The sequence below is a fragment of the Mastigoproctus giganteus genome, chromosome 6, assembly GCF_048544385.1.
Source record: "Mastigoproctus giganteus isolate SK-2022 chromosome 6, ASM4854438v1, whole genome shotgun sequence".
In the NCBI taxonomy this organism is placed as follows: Eukaryota; Metazoa; Arthropoda; class Arachnida; order Uropygi; family Thelyphonidae; genus Mastigoproctus; species Mastigoproctus giganteus.
The window spans coordinates 89,427,595-89,450,139 of NC_143580.1; the positions used below are offsets into that span (position 1 = coordinate 89,427,595).

Sequence of the window (22,545 nt, forward strand, 5' to 3'; positions counted from 1 at the left end):
GTCTCTCATAGATGGCACCACCTTACCGATGAACCACAGACAGAAAGTGGAGGCTGCGGGCAAGCTGATCATAAGAGATATACAGAGATCAGAGGACGAAGGGGAATACACTTGCATGTCAACGAATGAGAAAACGCAAACTGCTAAAGGAAGTTTTAGCATTCGTGTATTAGGTAAAAAATAAATATATATCATTTAATATTTTCCCTTTTCACAGAGTAAAATTTTCTTAATAAGCACATTAATGACTTATTCTCTTAAACGATTTTTAAGTGCATTTAACATGAAACAAAAATGATGGTTTAGCATTAATTAACAAAAAATATGAATCTATGCGAAATGTAACGAAATATTCTTCTTTCAGTGGCTCCAATGATTGATCCCCAGCCTCTTCCTGAGAAAGTTTACTCCACCGAGCTGATGAAAGTGAAGTTAATGTGCAGCGTCGTAAAAGGAGACCCGCCAATCCGAGTGCTGTGGATGAAGAATGGCTATCCAGTTCCTCTCGAGACTGATGTCACATTACAGAACTTTGAGGATTCTGCAGTTCTCGTGTTTCGAAAAGTTGGCTTTAAGGATACTGGCAACTACACCTGTGTTGCCTCGAATTCCGCTTCGGCAGTCAACCGCACTACGACGCTTATTGTGAATGGTATTTATTATTATTATTTTTTTAGACTATAAATTATTTAGGGGCAAAGGCCTAATGCTACGAGGTAGAATGACAAACATGTAGGTTAGTGCAAATGCATCATTTTAACATAGCTATCTACCAAAGTAGTTGAATTAATTAATTAAATTGGCATCGTTTGGTTATATCTCATATTGCGACTGTCTTCACAAGAAGAGAAGCCAACAAGCTTTGAAACGGTGCCGTCTGGGTGGCGGTATCCGCCGAGAATAAATAACAATAGTCTCCTCCAATGGTGAAGTGTTATTTATTCGAGGTAGTGCAATACCATGGCAACTCGTTGTGAAGGCATTCACAATATGAGATACAACCAAAACGATGCCAATTTAATTAATTCAACTACTTTGGTAGATAGCTATGTTAAAATTATGCATTTACACTAACCTACATGTTATTTTTTTTTTTAAATAAGCAATTCAAAAAAAACATAACGAAATACTAGTAACTTATTTCACCGAAATCAATTCGATTATTAAACTATTATTTTGTAGAAAGTTTTACATTTTTCAGCTCGCTAACGAACGACTATATTCTACACTTTTCAGGGCGATAACCACGTTTTCTTTCTTTTTTCAGAGTTTATATCTCTACAGCCGATTGCCTTAGAAATCCAAAGTATACGAAGTATTTCCTATTTGACATGCACCTAATATGAAACTTTAAAAAAATATATTTCTGTTTTCAGTCAACAATTGTTTTCAAGCTTTTAACCACTGCAAAATGCATTCGATAATAATATTGCCCACTTCAATAAAGCATTAGAATACTTTCAATCCCTTAACAGTATATTACTACATTTACTAAAATGCCAATCTCACAATAATGCATATATTGGAGACATCTGGAAAACTGAAAGGAGGGAAAGAACCAGAGATATGTTGTTGCTTTGAACAGTTTCTAATAATGCAAATTTTACGAAGCTTATAGAAGAATACTAAGCCTAAAATCTAAGACAGCATCAATACGAGAATATTTGTTAATAAGATTGTAACGTTTATGTTTTTAATGCCTCTAATTTATCATTAAATTGCATATGAATAAATTGGATAAGCTTAAGCCTATATTATTTATTTAATAAGCATGCGCACTGCCTTGAAAGACAGTGCGCACGTTTTTATTATATGCAGAATATTCACCCATGATTTAATAGAGTTATAGTGTAAGTTTAACTTAAGTACTTATAAGTGTATATATTTTCCTTTAATGAATGAAGTTATATTCGATTTTTCCTAAAAAATGACTGACTTTAATAATAGTATAATGTATCAACAGTTCCACCAAGATGGGTGATTGAACCTTCCAACTCTTTCGTAATTCTTGGACAGAGAGTTTCAATGGACTGTTTGGCAGATGGATTCCCACATCCGAGGATTTATTGGAAAAAGGCGAAAGGTGAGAGAAATAAATAAATAGACATATATACACACACATATATTCGAATCTGATAATATGTACCTCATAATTCCTAGCATTTATTCTGTGTTATCGAATTATGAGAAGAAATTGATGGAGATCAGAGATGAATAACGAAATGGATTATTTCTGATATTCCTTTCATCAAATTAAACTGACGTTGCCATGTATTTAACTGTAATGATCAGTAGATTAGAATCATGAAATTAAATATAAGCAGTGTTACTGCGGTACGTAAACATATTTCTTTCGTTCAGTTTTAACACTATTTTTTTTAAAGATTTTTTTTATCAAATAGTGGCTTCGTTCAGCTATAATAATGAAGAAACATCATTCATCATGATGCTGACACTAACTATACGGAAAGAAATTAATGGTCTTTTTGTTTAATTAGCTTTAGTGTATTCAATTTGTGAAGCTCATTTATCAAATATGGCGCAAGGTCTAAAGAACAAAAAGTAGTGATGTTTCTCAAGAGAATTATCAGAAAAAGAATAAAAGAAGAAATGCTAAATTAAAATAATAATGGCTTTCAACCTCTGCAAAATCTTTCAAATATACAATGAAAGTATAGCAGAAATTCACTCGATGATATTGAATCATCCCAAGAGGTTACTACAAGGTGTGAGTAGTCTGGAGGTACATTACCAGCTGTGATTTTCAGCTCAGATTATTAGATAAAATGTTTACACTCCCTTTCATATGAAGTTGACAATACCATTACATCCTTCGGGGTAGTATTATGGGGCATTTGGTAGGGAAGCACAGGCCTAGGCCGAGGAAGAAAGGTTTCATACCGTGAGAAAACTCGAATATTTCAGACATCATAAGATGCATATTGACGTGATGATGATAATAATAATAATAATAATAATAATAAGATTCTTTATTAATAAACCGTATGCATTAGTGATTTCTTACACACAAAGTCAGAGGAATCTTAAAATGCATTGTCTGTACAAGTGAACAAATAGAGATACGGATTTAAGCTACATTGGGAAGTTACATAAAATAAGAAATAAAGATAAAACAAAAAAAAGTAATAGTAATTAAAATGAAAAAGAAAAGTTGAGCTGAATATAAAATGACATCGGCAAACTAGGACCGGCATTTACAAAATGTCCTTTACAAACAGAAAGATAGGCTAAGATGTCATCGCGTTATGCCTTGTCAATAGACCGCAGGTTGATGCCGATGTTGAGCGAGTTGAGGATCCAGAGTCACATTTGGGAAATGCCTCTTGAAATTCTGTAACCTCTGGAGTCTTGAGCACAAGGATGGGGGTGTTGCGGAGGTCTCTTTTTTTTTTTTTTTTTTTTTTTTTTTTTATGGAAACCCCAAACACGAAAGGTACCAAAACCTATAGTACTTAGTACCGTGCATGAGTTGAAAAAGAAGTATGGGCCTGGCAAACGCCAACCAACCGTGTCCCAGACGTTGATGTGATCATGCTTGGATGAGCACAGATGAAGGAGGGCTTGTATTGCAGGTTGGAGAGAGAGTGCAGATTTGGACGTTGTGTAGATCTGATGAGACCACAAGTTGGCCCACTTCAGCATCCAGAATGAGGCTCCATCGTTTCCTGAGGCTGGTGGGAGGTGCGGCAGACCAAACTTCCACGGCATAGGAGAGCAGACTGCTGAAGTTGCAAGGTATTTCCTGATTATTATTTATTGTGAGTTTTGCACAGATCTATTTTCATTTCCCAGAAGTCTCTCAATGCTATGGAATACTGAGCTTGGGTTTGCCGTTTGTGAGTTTCACTTCAAGGATTACTTCCTAGGAATTTGGCACTGTCTGTGGGAGTCGGAACATTTCCTGCCAATTCCGGAAGTAGAAAAGATTCAGTATCGCAGAAGTCATCCGATTTGGAGTAAAGATGAGATAGCTTGATTTCTCTTGATTAATTGACAGGCCAAAAATTTTGGCATATTTACAGAATGTATTCATGTAGCTGTTTACACGCTTGTAGAGAACGGAACACACTGGTGCATAACGGCCTAATATGCTGACGCCCGTAAAACCGACGACAACCTACCTTTTTTGTAGCGAATCTAATTAAAGCTATGTGGAATGCGATGGAGACGCTGAAAATCTCTCCAAAATTCATGAATCTTTTCAAAGCTCTGTGATGGGTTGCCATTGTAACAGTTTTTTTATTAATTTAATTTTTTTTTTTTTTGCTCATCTGATAATTTACAAAATTCATTTGTATTTTTTTCTTTCTGAATTGATTACTATGCTGAAAGTTCATTTCCTAGTCTTATATGGCGCTATACTTTCTCTAGAGGATAAAAATCCAGACGACTTCCAGGACATTATATCTAGCTATCGGAAACAGATATTCGAAAATGGTACCCTTGTGTTGCAAGAGGTGGAGGAACAAGATGGTGGACACTACCTTTGCCAAGCCAACAACGGAATTGGAACTGGCCTCAGTAAAGTTATTTTTCTAAACATACACAGTAGGTATTAAACATTCGCACTCTTGGTTATTTTAAAACTTTTCTTCTTAAAATTCCTCTAAAATTATAATACGGATATTTATTATTTCAAATACACAAGTTAGATTAGTAATTGTTTTTTTTTTTTTTTTTTTTTTTTTTTGATTCTGTAGAGTGCATTCAGGCCACCATTTACAAAAAAAAAAAATCTATTTTCATTTCTGTTCAGTTCTGAAGGAAGATTTAGAGAACTACTAAATACGGAGATTATTAAAACTGAGTAGAAATGTTCATCTAATATCAGTCCATTGTAATAAATGAATTTTTAATGTTTTCTTCTTTTCAAAGACAATTCACTGGAAAGTTCTTAATCAGTTCTCCACCAATAAGTTCAGTTTTCAGGGAGAATTGCAGATATGGAATTGCCAGAATTTGTTTTTCCAAATTTCTACAAATTCAACACAGCGATTTGGTGTTGAATTTAATTTATATATTAATCACTTTAAATATATTTAACCATTTACTGTTTATAAAAGATTAAACTTAAGCATACACTACTTTTATTAGGTTTAAACGCTGTTTCACCAACTCTCTTCCAGCACCTCCGAGCTTCAAGTCAACGTTCTCCAGCCATACTGTTCCAAAAGGTCGGAATGCTTTGTTGAAATGCGAAGCAATGGGCGAACCACCGCTGATGGTGAAATGGGAAAAGGATAAACAATTGCTAGACCCCTCCTTGGAAAAGAGGTCAGTGTCATTGATGCACGAATTGCGCATACATAAATAGTGAAAAATGAAATTAATCGCATTTATATTCAAGCAACAACTCTTCTAACACATTCAATTGAATAATATTTGGGAAAAATGGAGGTTTCCTTGTTGGTGATTATCTATATCCTAAAGTTACATGGCTGATAATTATGAACAAATTAAAACTTAGAAAAAAAGAAAAAATATATATCAACACATCACGAGCTAAGAGTAAAATAAAATTATATAGTTTGGATAATAACTTTATTTTCTTTAATTATTTTAATGCATAATTATCTAAGCATGGAAAAATAATTTTAATCGTAACCGCTTTGATTCATTTTGAAATGTCCTCATGAGGTGCGTGACTAATTACACTATCCAACATGATTTTTTTTGCCTCCAGTAAATCAATGGTTGTTTCTGGTCAAGTTTTTCTGGTCATCTATAGAATTTAATATCAATCAAAAATTTCCTATAACGTCTCAGATCTAAGATATAGATAGATAACTGGATTCTGTACAAAGATATTATTACTGTTTGAAATACAATTTTTAAACCTATTAACTTTTGGTTGGTTTTGTTTATTGGGCTAAAAGTTAAGGAATTACATCATTACTGTTCTTGCAATATAGTATTTTTTGATTTTGATGCACTTTTCCAGATAAGTTAGTATTTTTATTAAACGATTCAACTGTTCCATATACAGTTTATGATAAACTATGCTACAAGAATTCACCTTCTGTTCAAATTTACCAATTGCTTTTACTGTTTTAGGTTAATGCATTGTTAAAATGATGAAGACAAAGCACCGAACTTGCGTCAATCACCCAGACAACTTCTGCTATGTTTGTGGACACTTAACCCCAAAAAACTCAGAGGAAGAAAATATACAATGTCACAAAAGTTGCATATTCATTGTACTTTAGTTGTAGGATCGGTGACCAAGAAAAAAATTGGGCTCCGTATATCTGTTGTATTACTTATACAACGAACTTAAGGCTGTGGTTATATGGCAAGCTGAGAGCATTACTTTTTACCGTCCCTATGGTGTGGCCCGAACCCAAGAATCATTTCGACGACTGCTATTTTTGAATGACAAAAATAAAAGGTATTTCCAAAAAGAGCAATTAGGCCAGTACCACACGGTAAAGAACTGCCAGTACCTGTGCCATGAAAATCTTGAGGTATTGGAAGTAGTGATGAAGTTACGGAAGAAATCGTTTTATCAGATGTCGCGGAACCATGTACTTCACATGATTTTGACTACGAGCCAGAAAAAGAAAAGACCCCACACTACATTGAACAAGAAGAATTAAGCAACTTGGGCTTACCCAAAGAGAAGAGTGAATTACTCGGATCCAGACTACAACAGTGGAACTTACTCACCAAAGATACAAACATTACAATATACCGTAAGAGAAATGAAGAGTTTAAGATATTTTGCAATGGAAAACAACGTGTGTTTACAAAGACGTCGTTGGTCTTATGCACGAACTGAAAATTGATCACAATATCTCTGAATGGCGTTTATTCATTGATGCGTCAAAGCTAAGTTTGAAAGCGCTATTGTTTCGTAATGGAAATACTTTACCATCAATTCCTCTTGTTCATGATGTTGGCCTGAAATAAACTTTCGATAGTATGTCCCAGATTCTTGCTGCTATACGTTACAATGACTATGGTTGGAATATGTGTGGTGAACTCAAAGTGATTGGACTGCAAGATGGTTTCATGCAACAGCCAAACACTGCGTCGTACAACACTGGGATAAGAGAGAAGAATATATTCCCGGCAAAAGCAATGTAAAGTATGTTCCATTGGTTGATCCACAAAAGGTTTTTCTTCCCCCTTTACACGCCAAGCTTGGACTGATTAAGAATTTCACCAAGGCACTGGATAAAGAAAGCAGAGGATTCGCATATTTATTAAGCATAAAGAACATGGGGTTGCCGAATATCTTTGAAAATGCATTTCCTTCATTCCCGTCTGGATTTCTTTCCTGAAAACTTAGCAGATGTCAGTGATGAACAAGGAGAGCGCTTCCACCAGGAAGTATCTGCAATGCAAAAACGATACAAAGGTCGCCGTGACTCTGCCATGATGGGAGATTACTGTTGGTTCCTTAAGCGGGAAAGCAATCTGGAGTATAAAAGGAAATCACTGAGTGGGAAACATTTCTAAGTAACATATATTGTGTGTAATAATTACAACAATATATGCTGATACTGTATGAAAACAAGGAATTTAAAAAATTCGTATATCTTTTGATGTTGATGTGATAGAAGTAAAAGATTGATTTCATAATCATGGCATTGATTTTGTCAGAATAACAAACTTTCGTTCCAGAGGTATGAGGAAAAAAATTGTCTGGTAGTGTTATTATAATAATTTTAATTCACAATTTATGCATTATAGCATTAGATATTAAAATCACACCGTAACTCTTATATACAATTAATTATTATCACCAAAATTTAACAATTCTGAAAATATGCATCTTGTATTAATCCATGATCATGAAGTTCTTAGTTATTACTCCATCCAACATATTTTATATGCAGCGATATTTTCAGTGCATATGCTTGTAAGTTCTGTAGATGAGCACAATATATTAATATTGTCCAAGCAATATGAATTCAGTTAGGAATACAGAAGAAATATCCTTCTTTTAATTTGCTTCTTTAATGTTTTCTATAAACATTTCTTTGGTATTCTTTAGGTATACTCTCAATGAGCAGGCTTTCCCTGGGAAGATAATCTCCGAACTCACGATTACCTCTAGTGTTAGAGCCGATTCAGCACTATACACCTGTGTAGTTTCGAATCAATTCGGATCCGATGAAACCAATATACAGCTTGTTGTGCAAGGTAAAAATAAAATATTTATTTGCGTATAATGTTAATTTATATTCCTTCAAATCTTCTTATTTATAAAATGTAGATCGTATGTCGTCAAGAGTATATCTAGATATAGTAAAATGGAGATTTTCTATTTATGTTACAACACAGATCAAGCCTGTCCTTGAAGTACTAACAATTGGCATGCCTAATATACAAGTATTTCTGCAGATAAACTTATTTTAATGCATGTATCTCATCATTTTTCTTTTCTCTTCTCATTTAATTGTAAAAATGTTCACAATCATATTATAAGTAGTGATGCTTTTCGAAGTCTTCTGTAAAGAAATGTACAAAACACTAATTTATTTGTCCTTCCTGTTGAACATTAACCTGTACAATTTCAGAACTGTACATTTTTCAAATTGTATATTTGTATATTCATAATATTTTAAGGGAACACCCCCTTCCCCCCTAAAAAGCCATTGGCTTATGTGTTCTCCCTTCCTTTTTGCTGTTATCTCCCAAAAAAGTCTAACATAAAATAGGGATGGATAAATAAATTATTATTAATCGTATTTTAATACTAAAATTCAGTTTATTCATTGGAAACATATTTTTAATTTCAAAGAACCTCCTTCGCCTCCTAGTGATGTGACGGTAACAGAGAAGACAAGTCGTTCTGTCATCATCAACTGGAATCCTTCATTTAGTGGCAACAGTCCTATCACTAAATTTACAGTACAATTTATCAATGGGACAGGCAAGTACTTGAGATTCATTTTTTTTATGTAGTAAATTTAGAATCACCTTGCTTCATATCTTTTTATGTTAGCTTTGAAAGGGAAAAAACAATGCTTCCCGAGCTCCATTTCTGTTATTTTTAACCATTCCGATAATTTTTTTTATTTTATTTTGTAAGTCCCGATTATAAAGAAGACGACTTTATCAGAATAACTGAAGATTATCTTAATATAAACGCCCATCTCTAAGTCAGTATTCCCAATTAGAGATGGGCCTTTGAATACTGAAAACTTTCAAGAGTAAATATATGTTCGTATATTCGTAAAATTCCCAATGTTAAAATGCCTTCCCGGCAACAACTTACCCTAATTTCGAGCATATACATGGAATATCAAATGCTTCAATGTTAACTTATGGAGGAAAGAATAATTTTTTTTATTTATTTTTACTATTAATATTATTTTTGTAATGAGTGTATCAAATAGTTGATAAGGTTGTTTCATTTTTTTTAGTTCGTTATTTATGAAAACAAGAACTAATATTTCAAGGAAAAAATACACGATTTCGGTCTGAAGTTAAGTATTTTACATGCAATTCTAGATGGAGAGAAATTTAAAAAAATCGATCGCAAGGATATGCATCAAGACATATATAAAGTAAGAAAAAGACTAGGAGAATAATCTTAACGTTTGTTGGCTTCTCACTACTAAATTATTCATTAAATGTCGTATTTATGCCATAAATTGTATATACTACTCTATATGTAACTTATATCCTAACAAAAAACTTTCCTTTGCGTAGAGTTTTCAATTACAATTATTCAAATTCTTATATAATAAAAAAAATAAAATAACTATACTATATAATAACGACCCTGTAAAAATTGGAGCATTAATTATATGGACAATGAATGTTGCACATTGCAAGCCAACATTATAATGCACACCACTAGATAGATATTTCGGATCTTAAAATAATAAGCATCTTTATATACACCCTTAAATGCATTAACTGTACTTTGTTTATTAGGACAGAAAGCATTTTCCTAACTACACAGTTGAACTTTAAGATAACCCGAAATTTATACGTTAGGCATCATGATTTTAACATGTTGTGAAATCCTTCATGATGAGTTACCCGCCTCTTAGAATTGAATAAGCAAACCCTTCCCCATTAGAGAAGTTTGCTGTTACTTATTCTCAGTTGAATACCATCACCACCTAGACAGCACCGTTTCGAAGCTATTTGATCTATTACGATGCAGTTATGTCACAGTTTGATGTTTTATAGCCTAAAAGTTTATTAGTCTAACACATACACCTTCTGGCAACTCTCATACTGTATAGATAATTCATAACTCAGTCATCGGCTCTTATACCACTGAGTACCTACCACCTACTGATGAGACGTGTAATGAAGCAATTGCAATGTCATAGTCTGGATTTTTTATTGTTTCAGCCTTATTAATCTTTGTATATGGTATTTATTTTTATTTTGTAAACTTTTTCGCTTTGTTTTATTTATTCTATATTCAAAATGGAACCTCAGTTATGTTCTCTTTGATCTAGCCAGCTGGGAAGAAGACATTTCGGATGTTGCAGTAGCAGGTTCTAAAACTGGAGCCGCAATTAGGTCTTTACTTCCCGCTACAACATATTACTTCCGAGTAATAGCTATCAATGCATTAGGACAAAGCGATCCAAGTGATATAGTCATATCGACAACAGAAGAAGAAGGTAAGATGTTCTAATTTACTCTTACATAGCACAAAAGCGTAATCATAAAATAAACAATATTATGAAAAATATGTTAATAACACTGATAATATTAACACTAACATCCCAAGATCAATATGCAAACTGATTGTTCCATTTACAAAAACTTGTGATAAAATCAATAAAAAAATATACCAAAAATTGTATTTACAGATACTATCTCAAACTTTGTTTCCCCTAAGGTAATGATGTTTGGTTGTCTACTTTCGTATCAGGACGTTAATAATCACTCTTAAAGGTTGTCCTGAACTAAGATAACACTTTGCGTATTCTCATTTTACACTATGAAATCCTGCGTGGTAGTATGGTACTTTCATGACTTTTCACTCCTTTGGCAAAGTCTGCTTGAAATATCGGTGGAGACTGGATGAATTTTTAAAGACCCTCTGCATTCGGTCTTGTGAACCCAATATACACAGACAGTACATAAATGACATAAATAACAGGAAAATAAAAAAGCTAACGAAGATCACGTCTATAAGTGATGGTTAGAAAGTTTTTGGAGTTTGGAGTTTTTTTTTTTTTTTTTAGGAGCATTAGCAACTAAGGCCATATTGCTCCGGGGATATGCGGTGGTCATTCCCTGACCTTTCCACATCCTCCGTATTTGGTGGGAGGATAGCAAGTAAACATTCTATCCATCAGTTACTGACGTCATTGGAATGTGCAGGAGGAAATAAAAAATGATTTGCCACAACTTAACCAAGAATAAAATACATTCTTCTGTTTGTATTCCGAATTAGTGTAGTTATGATATTCTTGAACTAAAATGCCCTCATCCAATGTACACACTGTCTTGAAAGGACTTCTCCATATTACTCTTTACAAGCTGTAACTCTTGCAGCAAATCACAATAGACAAAAAAGTGGGCTGATGCCAGTTCATCTAGTTATTCCTTGAATTTATCCAAACTACCCACCACCACTGCGACAGAAAGCATATTTCAGTAATCAGCCACCTGTTTGCTGAAGGCACATCTATCCTGCAATCATCCTTCAATTTGAATTTATGCCCCCTTACGAGTGTTGTCCGAGTAAGAGGAAGAATGGTCTCAGCAGTGAGCTTGATCAATCCTTTAAAGGCCTTAAAAACCTCAAAACAGATCACCTCGCAGGTGGTGATTGGTCTCCAGATGCTACAATTTGCAGAACTAAAGCTTTCAGACTCACACCACTGATTCCCTGCACTAATCTCACTGCCTTTCTCTGCACCCATTCCAGTAGATCTACATCCTTGTGAAAATGTGGCCACTAGACTTGAGCGAGTGCAGAACGAATGGCTTCCTTACAATTACCTTGTACAATGCATTAATCACCTCCTTATCCCTGAAACAAAGTTCCTGTATAATCGTTGACAATACCCCATGAGCCGTCATGACAGTCTGTTTGCAGTGCTCAGAGAATTTCTTATCTGTCTGCGCAATTACGCCCAGGTCATTTTAATTTTCCAGTACCCTGAGTGTAATACCCACAGTTTGTACGTTAATCTGAGATTAATGCTACCAATAGGCACCACTTTACATTTCTCAACTGCGATTTCTCGGCCCACCTGTCTAATTTGTCTAGATCTTGTTTCAGCTGCTTAACCTGATTATTGTGTTGTTAAGTACGCTGCCAAGCACTTATATCCTCAAACTTAGACATTACGCCTGATATACCTTTATCAATATCATTAATAAATATAGAAAACAGCAATGGGCCCAGTACTGAACCCTGGGAGATTCCACTAATAACATTATTTCAAGAAGAGCAGTGTCCATTAATAACCTTTCTCTGTCTTCTCCCACACCTTCACCCATCCCTTTATCCAGAGCAGTAACTTGCTGTTAATGGCACACAGCTCCAATGTGTACAGCAGTCTTTTTATGTGCAACAGTACACTAAAGCTTTCCTGAAATCCAAGTATATGATATCAAAATTATTTTATGCATCCAGTTCCTTTGTTACTGCATCATAATATCCAAACAGATTAATCAGACAAGAAAGACCGTTAACAATCCATGCTCTGACTTCAATATAATTACATTCTTGTCTAGATATATTGCATTACCTCTTTAACCAGGGACTCCATTATTTTTCATGAAATAGAAGTTAAGGTAACATGTCTGTAAATACTCACTTCACCTTTTGATCCTCCTTTGAATCCAAAGGTGCTCTCATAATTATGGCTAAGGGTTTGCTTACATCCTCTGCGTCTCTCTTAATTTAATTGAATAGAACCTATTCACCACGGGCGCTTTTTTATATTAAGCTTCAAACATTTTTTGCTATTTTCTTCGCAGTTATCACAAAACCATTTAGCTCCCGGTTAGCCTGCATTCTTCGAATACGAGGAAGCGAAAATACACACTTTTTTATGCCTTTGAACTTAGTCCTGAAGTAAATGCCTTTTCTGTTATAAATGAAGACAGAGTGTACTAGCTATCCTTCTTTGCCTAACTGTGGGTCACCAGTATCAATTTATTTGACATGGTTACTGCAATCTCAGAGGAGAAACTGGGTGTTTCGTCTCAACGTAAATGGTACGTTACCACATTTATGCAGCATAATTACATTCTTAAATGAGTAACTCTCGGATCACTGATTCAGGCAAAGAGACTATACCTAGGTTAGATAGTTTCCTCGAACTTCGCAATTTCTTTAACATTGTTTATTTGAGGATAAACAAAAATGGGTCCTAAGGACTCCTTCCTTTAATCCGGTCTTTGACCATATTATTTTTATTTATTAAAGAAGGTGGTCTCAGCCAGCTTAACTAGCAACCCCGCCATCTACCGCAATACAAGAGAATTCTAGAATAACAAACTACCACTAGTTTGTTATCATTTCGGGCAAACGGAGACGGCCAAGGATCGAATGCCAGCGTACGGATGATACCAAATCAACATCAAATGTCTATCATCATACTGATAACATAACAAAAAGCACCAATATAATATCCCCAATTTGAAGGGCATGTGAGTTCATTAGTTCAGATTTCAATGAAACAGCAAATATAGCATCAATATAATATCTCAAATAGGGAGGATATGTCAGTTCATTAGTTCATATATCAATGAAACAGTTATGTCGCACTAAAGATGATCATGAGTTCGCTGGTCATGATTAGAGGATAAGTCTCTCCCTCTCTCTCTCTCACCAGGAAATATTTAACTGCTTCACCTCACCACAGGAAATCGACTTTGCGTTCACTACATAAAATCACAAATCAGTCAAAAACTTTGTTCCCCAAACAACAAATACAGCTCAACTACCATCACAGCAATGATGAAGCTAAAATCAAGAATATCACTGCTCAAGACATGGAACCCAATCCATATTCAAGTCCACGCAGTAATAGAATGAGCAGAGGATGTAGCATACTTTTATTAACTACTAAGGAATACACAGCTCAGTAGCAAACCATTCAGAACCAACATCTTCAAGAAGTAAAGCAATGATTCGCTATTCACCGTCGCCATCCAAGCGGCAGGCTCGCCGTGGTCGTCTATTCACAGCTCAGGAGCCCTCTTTTTCCGACACAAACCCAGCCAACCGGAGAAGACAGGTGTGCTTCAAGGGTGATGGGTCCCAAATTCAAACTCAAGTCTGGCTCCTAAATGCTGCTACTACCTCAAGGTTGAGATCAATTTCATAGTTGGCTCTTCAGTTCATAGAGGTCGCATATCACTGTTCGAGATATTCTTCAGTCGCAGACAAATTCTTCTATCTGAAGGGCCAACACTTCGTTCCACTCACTTGTACATCTGTTGTAGACCCAAGTAAGATCACAGGCATTCGTTCCTCAGGTAACATATAGGTGCGTAACCAGCATCCAAAACTTTTCACCATAAGATTAATCGTTGAAACGCCCACATCCCTTTCCAAAGAGCAATGTTTTTCATTAGGTTAGCCAACAAAAATTCGCACAAAGGCATGCCATTCATCTCACAAACCCCCCACCGTAGTCTAAACAGTCTCTGACCATAATGGAACATGAGCTCCATTTGTAGCTGTGCTGTTATCAAAAAGCAATTAAATTGCCTTTTGATGACAGCACAGCTACAAATGGAGCTCATGTTCCATTCATTAGCATAAAAATAATATTTTCTTTTAAATGTAACTTTGTTTCCAAAGTATCTTTATTAGTTTTCCTCTCACTTTATCTTTCTCGTTTTGTGGAAATCATATTTAGATTAGTTGAATCAATAAGACCTCCATCAGGTATTCATCAATAAAAATACTCTCCAATATTCCATGTATTTTCTAAAACTATCCAATGTAAGAAGCAGAGATTCTTCTACAGAATGGCAAATAGTCGCAATACTACCCTTCTCTCAGAACTTAAATGTAAAGAGATATTGTCTCGGTGAAATCGAGGGTTTAGTGTTAAATAACGTTAACTACAAAATTACATTTTCTTTTTGCGATAACTTTAGTTTTACTTTATACAAATAACAACGCATATTATGTCATAGAACTGTACGTCTCTTGTACTTTACAAGGTAGCTTAGGCTGTAAGTACATTTCTGGTAAACCAAGAACATGTCAAATGACTTTTTTTGGTTAATTACAAAACATCAACTAAAAACGATTTTGTAGTTAACGTTGTTTGACACTAAACCCTCGAAATATGAATAGAAAATAATAAATAAGTTGGTAAATAATCATATCCACAAGTTTATACTGACGAAGTCATTCAGCAAGTGAAACTGTTTGTCAGTTTAGCAAGTATCATAAACTTTAACATTACATTATCTTATGAAATACCAAGAAGTCTTCTCTTCACACGTTCTCCGGTATGCATAAAGTTAAGTTAATTTCTCGTTTCGTGTAAACGGTGCTGATTCAACGATATTTTACCTTCGAGTCTGAATATCAGAGTCTGATAATATGGTTTATTCAATATTAAAATTGAATATACACATTCATTGGTTCTACCAGGATTGTAGAGCCAATATGAACAAACACGAATTACATTTACCCTAAAACACTTTCTTGTAGACACAATAAGAAATAGCAAATGTAGTATAACATAAAGTAAACAAAGCTGAGTCCGTCATTCAAACCAAAGAGAAATGGTTCTCTCTTTTCATAACAGAACCCATCCATCCCTTGTGCCCTACGTCAATGTAAGATACCGCTTCAACAAATCTTCCGAAATTTCCGACATAAATAAAGGAAATTAATTGTTAATAAGCAGGCCATTCTTCTAAGGGGGGAATGGAGGATTCTTTCTGTTTTCTTAGTTGTATAGATATTAACTGTCAATTGTTATCTATAATGGTAACGTTCTCGTCACTTCTACAGGGACTTTGATTTCGATATTAGTCTTCTTCAGCATAAACAATGGCTTCTTATAAATATAGATAATATTTCTTATTTTAAAACGTTTTATATGTATTTCCATTCTTTCTCAGTACCTGGTGGACCACCATTGGATGTGAGAGTTCAAGCAACAGGTTCTCAGTCGCTAAAAGTAACGTGGAAGGTGAGTTACACTACTTCGTAAAAATATATATTTATAACTCTCATTGTACTTATGCGAATAATGATTAATTATTTGTATTCGGATGTTTCTTATTTAACTGTTATCGCAGATGGTAATAGTCAATCCTGGACAATGGGGAACGCAAAACCTAAGGGATTCGGTATAGCCTACCTGCAAATGGCATATTTTTGTATTATGACTGGTTTGATTGTTTTTTCGGGATGAAACAGAGTAAAAAGCCGACTACACTCACTCCTCAAAACCATCTGGTGCACTGAACAAATTCCGTTAACATGGAGGAAAGCCATTATCGTACCGATCCACAAGAAAGGTGATAACCGGGACTGCAAGAACTACCGTGGCATCAGCCTCCTTTCCATCATCGGAAAGGTCTTTATGAAGATCATCCAGTCAAGACTGCAAAAACAACGCGAGCAAACCAGTCGAGAAGAACAGGCAGGATTTAGACCCGGGCGAGGATGCTGTGATCAAATCTTTGCCATTCGTCAGCTAATGGAGGAGAGGATCTGGTGTGGACAGCGAACCGTCATTGTTTTCATTGACTTTAAGTCTGCTTTCGACTGTGTCCACCGGCCTGCCTTATGGAAACTACTAGAGGTTGAACATTTACCTCGAAAAGTCATCACACTCCTCCAAACTGCATACAACGGTTTAACCAGCCAGGTGCGCATCCAGAACGATTTATCTGAGGAATTTACCATCCAAACTGGAGTCCGCCAAGGGGATGTAGCCTCCCCGTTGCTTTTCAACATCGTGGTCGACGCCATTATGAGGCAAGCATTCAGAAACAGACAGGGCATACAATATGACAAGGATCACTATGTGACTGACCTGATGTTTGCTGATGATAGTGCTATCCTTGCCGGTAACGACGCTGAAGCCACGGACATCCTCTACGACACTGCCCGCATTGCCCGGCCATACGGTTTGAAGATCAATGCTGGTAAGACAAAGGCCCTGACAACAGATGGGTCGCAAGCCACCATCTATCTCGAAGGCGTCCAGATCGAGCAAGTGCAGGACTTTAAATACCTTGGGTCGCTGGTCCAGGAGAAGAAAGTTGCATCCACCATGGAAATCCACAGCAGAATTGGACAGGCGGCCACTGCGTTCGCCTCGCTCAAATGGTGTCTGTGGAAGAGGACCAACATTTCCACAAAGACTAAAATCCGACTCTTCCGGACTTTGATCCTGCCCATTCTTCTTTACGGATCGGAAACATGGATTTGTCTCAAGTTAGATTTGAACAAACTTGAGGTATTCCAAATGCGATGCCTGCGGCAGATCTTGGGCATCTCTCTTCGCGACCGCATCACTAATGATACCATCCGTGCCAGATGCCAACAGCAACCAACCATTGCCGACCAAATCCAGAAGCGAAGGCTCAGATGGTTTGGCCACGTATGTAGAATGGGCACGAACAGAATACCATCCACACTCCTTTGGAGACAACGACCCACCCAATGGAGCATCCAACGGACCGCGCCTAGGAAAACGTGGGCCAAGCAAGTGGAAGATGACTTGAAGAGCCGACGTCTCGACCTTAACCAGGCCAGGACTGAAGCCATGGATCGTAAGGTATGGAAGAACATCACAGAGCAAGTCCGAAACCCTGCGGCACCTACAGCAGCATACTGGTTGCGTGGCCAACCGCCTCCCCCAGCTGCCAGCTAAGGACCAAAGAAGAAGGAGAAGAAAAAGCAGCATATATCTTCCAGAGCCAAATAAATCGGCCACTGGTGGAAAGCATCTTTGAGATTCAACGATGTCACCGAGGCAAATGAAAACCATATGTTGCTACAGGGTTGAGAGAACTTCAGTGCAGTTAGGCAATACAGAATAACGGGGGAAGGACTACAGGGACAAAGTGTCGCCAAAGAAAAATTTGTATCTGTCTCGTTACGACTGAGCCCCTGGTTCATTAGCTGAAAAATCTTTCTTGTTCAAGACAAGAAACAATTAGTGACAACCAATAAGCACATGGTTTCACATCACATCTTATGTTCATAAGCTGATCAGCATTTCACAAAGACCAGGTATTCATTCTGAGTCACAGTTAACTCACCCAACATTAACAGACTGAAAGGAGTTTTTTGTTTCTTAATTAAAACAATTACCTTAAAATTATGGTATTTTCCACCTCCATAATCTAAAAAAAACAGTTAAAATTATGCTAAATGGTCATAAAACTTTAAAATTAACGTTCTTGCTACCATACATTCTGATACAATGGTATAGTAATGACAGATAAAGTGTTTGCATTTTGAAGGTTGTGACTTTCTAATGGCATGTCATTGTTTGTGGTATGATGTAATTCGATATATTAATATCCCATATCACTAAATATGCTGGGATTTATCGAATAGTGTGTTTGATGATGTCTTATGCACGCAGTAATATCCCTGGTCATTTTAAATGATGTGGGCCATTACTAAATAAAACCGCGTTACAAAATGCCTCAACCAAGTAACTGAGCGCATATTAAAATGTATTAACATGAGTTTAGGCACATAATATTGCAGATAAACTCGCATAATGAGAATGAGTCGATTTTTTCAGGTATATTTATATATATATATTTTTTTTTTAATTTAGCAAAACCAGAACTTTGAATATAACATACTTTTTTTTAAGTGAGTTTGAACTTCAGCTACCTGCAGCTTTATAGAAATTTAATAGCAGCTAGTTTGCTAATTATTATAAATAAAGATATTTAAATAAATGTACAACTAAAGTGTTAAGAGAATAATATTATACCAATCAATTTATGTTTATTCATTTACACAGCCTCCCAGAAAAGATCTGCAGTATGGAAACATAGAAGGATACTACATTGGCTACAAAATTGCCGGATCGGAAGAACCCTTTCAGTACAAAAATGTGGAAGCGTCCGAAGATTTGGCCGACGAAGAGATGAGTTATCTGACTAATCTCAGAAGGCTGACGAAGTATGTTGTTATAGTGCAGGGTTACAACAATATTGGGGCTGGTCCTCGTTCAGATGAAGTGTTTGCAGAAACATTAGAAGCAGGTAGGTTAATGGTAATAAATCGTAACATGTTACAATGTTTACTGTAAAGCAGTACGCTAACTTAAGGATTAAATGCATTTATAAAAGTTATTTTTTCTATTTTTTTTTAATTGAATGCATCCGATAAACTACAGAAAAAACGTACGGAAAGCTAATTGGTTTACTAATCTTGCCAACATTATTAATCTCTGTAAATCTTTGCGTTATTAAATACAGCAGAATAATAATGAAAATCAGAATATAGTAATGAAAAAACATTGATGCTTTTTCCAGCACCTCCTACATCCCCGGTGTTGGCAGCCACTTCAACTACTTCCTCTGCGATAACAATTCAGTGGGAAAGAAATCAAGACGACACTACAGTCAGAGGTAAACATTTCCTTTTGTTAGAGGTTTTAATCATATTTCCTCATTTTAAATGATTCATTAATCTACATCATAAATGTGTCCAAGAACAAAAATATAGTAGTAACAGTTTTACGATTGATATTTAACATTTCCTTGTATTAGATTCAGCGAGTGTGAAAATCTAAAAGTAAAACTTGGTGCAATAATAGAAAACATTTGGCAGGGTCGCTAAGAAAGAGGGGTGATAGCCTGAACCAGAAAACTGGGGAGGCTTCAGCGACTCAAGAGTCTAGTGATATACCAGAGGATGTACTGCTTATTCAGGTCTCACATTGAAAGCTTCATGAGCAAACGCAAACACCATTTTGATTCCAGAGTCTAATCGAAATCTCTGTAAATCTGATGTTTTTTCCAGCACCTCCCACATGGGGGATTAGATTTTCAGGGGGTTTTATGGGGATTAGATTTTCAGGGAAACTGGAGAGTGTATAAATGGAATAAAATATGGTCTGCACCCTCCTTACACGGCTATTCAGCCAACAGCGCGATCCGTCATACAATTAATTATTTGCATTATACACACTCTTAAAACATATAAATCTATTTTACAAACAGTAACGCTAACGAGGTCAACTCTCCTAATTAACCGACATAGATAAGAAATATTTACAAATTTAGTAGCCTAAGCTTTAACAGTCCATGCAGCATGAGTCAGAGGCGAAATTGATATTGGGTAGTAAATCTCATTACTCCATCAACATGGTTTCCGGAAGTTTTTTTCCCAATATACATACTTTTGATCAGCAGAAATTGTCTAGGCCAATCGCTAGTCTATTGGATTGTGTTCCAGTTATAAGCTGGATTGTGTTTCGGGGGAACATGTTATTTAGGAGCCCTAGATATCCATGATATGAACTTTTACTGATCTCTACTTTTGTTGATCACTTCATTCATTTTGGGTCAACTTCATGAATTCTATTCCATTAATGAAATGAAATTCCAATCCCCAAGATTTATAAATTTTAGCAGCATAAGTAATAGTTTATTCACTTTCTGCATATTACTTCATATACATGTTACTTCTACTATAATGGAAAGAAGTACAACACCGCTGCATTTCCTGTCACTTGTATATATAAATACTATATACACTACTAAATATATAAAGTACTGTCACTTGTATATATAAATTATATATTCTAAATTCTTGTAGGAATTTAGTAATTCCTCCAGTCCTCAACGTGAATCAAATCCAGAACTCTCCTTTCGAGAATTCTGGAACAAGCGACGAAACCACTATACTGTCACGGAAGACGCTTTCCTTTCATAGTGCGTTTATTAGTTTCCAACAAAACTAATCCTACCCACAGCACTTGGTCACTCCGGAGCACTACTTCTGCTTCTCAGTAGAGGAGTCAGAAGCATCGAAAGCAAAAAGCAATCATAAATGAACCAATTTGAACTGCTCAAATCCAGCTTCCCCTAGACAATGGATCATGGATTGGACCGGGAAAGAAAATCAGCAGAATCCAAGAGGTTCCTTTATGCAATAAAAAGCCCCTTTCTTGAAATTAAGGCCCTTGTCCTTCACTGCCAAAATCTCATTTAGCATCGTCCACTGTAGAACAATATGGACATTCGTTTCTAAAGGTTCCTGTAACATTGTATTTGAGATGTAACTTGAATTGCTGGTGATGGCCAGATCAGACATACAGATTTGATTTTCTTAATAAAAGATCAAGAGGTAACATCCAAATTATGCACGATTCCTATTACACGGCTCGTGGTTGACATAGAACCCAATTCAAACATTTAAAAAAAAGTAATATAATAGTCTGAGAGTAATATGTGTGTGTGTGTGAACTCATTTTGTTGTTTTAACGCATATTTAATCTAAAATGCCTCAATTAATATGGTTCTATCTACTGCTGATGCAAAACCCCTAGCATATTCTGTGAAGGGTTAATTGTAGCAATACAATGTATTTATATGCTGCTGCAATAAACTGAATAGTAGTGCAATGATAAATAATAAAGTATGCGCAAGCGTACAAATAGGGCAATGAACGTTCAATTCTACAGGCGCAACTCGTTGTCTAAGTTACGTTTGGTAATTATTAACATAATAATAACAATTATTTCATTTATAAACATGCACCTTTTCAGGAGGTTTTTCTTTGGTTTACTGAAAATAACTAAGAGAAAAAATGTAATTCAAGGAAATAGAACCTTATAGGGTGGAGTACATAACTCGCAGAGAAAATGTTATACATGTTATTAAAAAAAATGTTATTAACATGTTGTTAATACAAATGTTATTAAAAAAAAAAAAAAAAAAAATCTGGGTTTCACTTCTATAAGAGAGACCATGTTCCATTGTGCTTGTCTCTTTGCTTAGAATTAAAGCAGCTGAGATCATGAAGCGTCGTTATACGTTATACAAACGGCGTGATACAAAACTATGAAGCTCTTGCACAAAACCGACCGCTAACTAGACCAATACGTGAAAAACCATCATAAAAATTCCTCTCGTAACTACTGGTGCTGCTTGATCCTTAGCTCTAAATTGGACGTTCGTCAACCACCAAGAGTTAAAATAAACAATCCACAAATACCTCTAGTAACGGAAATTAAACTTTTGGGAATAACTATTGAGAGCGACTTAAATTTTCTCCCTCATTTATCCAATCTGCGAATTAAGATAAGAAATTTCACCGGCGCTCTTGTCAGAGTTTCTAGAACTGAGTGGGGTCTTTCTAAAAGATCTTTAAGAATCTACTATAACTCTGTTTCTCCCTATGGTTGCCTATGCTGCTGGCGCTTAGTTCCATAGGGTGAGGACTGTACAATTTCAATCAAAATTGATGTCAATGCAGCGTACAATGTTACTTTGTATTTTGAAGATCTGTCGAACAGTTTCAACACCTACTTTGCACGTTTTAGCTGGGACGTTACCACTCGATCTCTACCTAATTTTCAGAGGCTTATGTTATCGCTTGAAACGTCACATTTACACTCA

General features: G+C 35.7%; 1 protein-coding gene across 1 annotated transcript in view; it reads left to right on the forward strand.

Moving 5' to 3' along the window:
* The window catches only part of LOC150084458 (cell adhesion molecule Dscam1-like), a 435,843-nt gene that overhangs the window by 229,383 nt on the left and 183,915 nt on the right, over positions 1-22,545 (forward strand). The window contains exons 9-19 of the mRNA XM_090376242.1: positions 12-173; positions 365-652; positions 1,964-2,083; positions 4,393-4,569; positions 5,148-5,295; positions 8,021-8,169; positions 8,771-8,902; positions 10,452-10,619; positions 16,057-16,127; positions 18,936-19,179; positions 19,453-19,548. Of these exons, the coding sequence (XP_090232368.1) occupies positions 12-173; positions 365-652; positions 1,964-2,083; positions 4,393-4,569; positions 5,148-5,295; positions 8,021-8,169; positions 8,771-8,902; positions 10,452-10,619; positions 16,057-16,127; positions 18,936-19,179; positions 19,453-19,548 (1,755 nt within the window). The remainder of the gene's footprint in view (positions 1-11; positions 174-364; positions 653-1,963; positions 2,084-4,392; positions 4,570-5,147; positions 5,296-8,020; positions 8,170-8,770; positions 8,903-10,451; positions 10,620-16,056; positions 16,128-18,935; positions 19,180-19,452; positions 19,549-22,545) is intronic.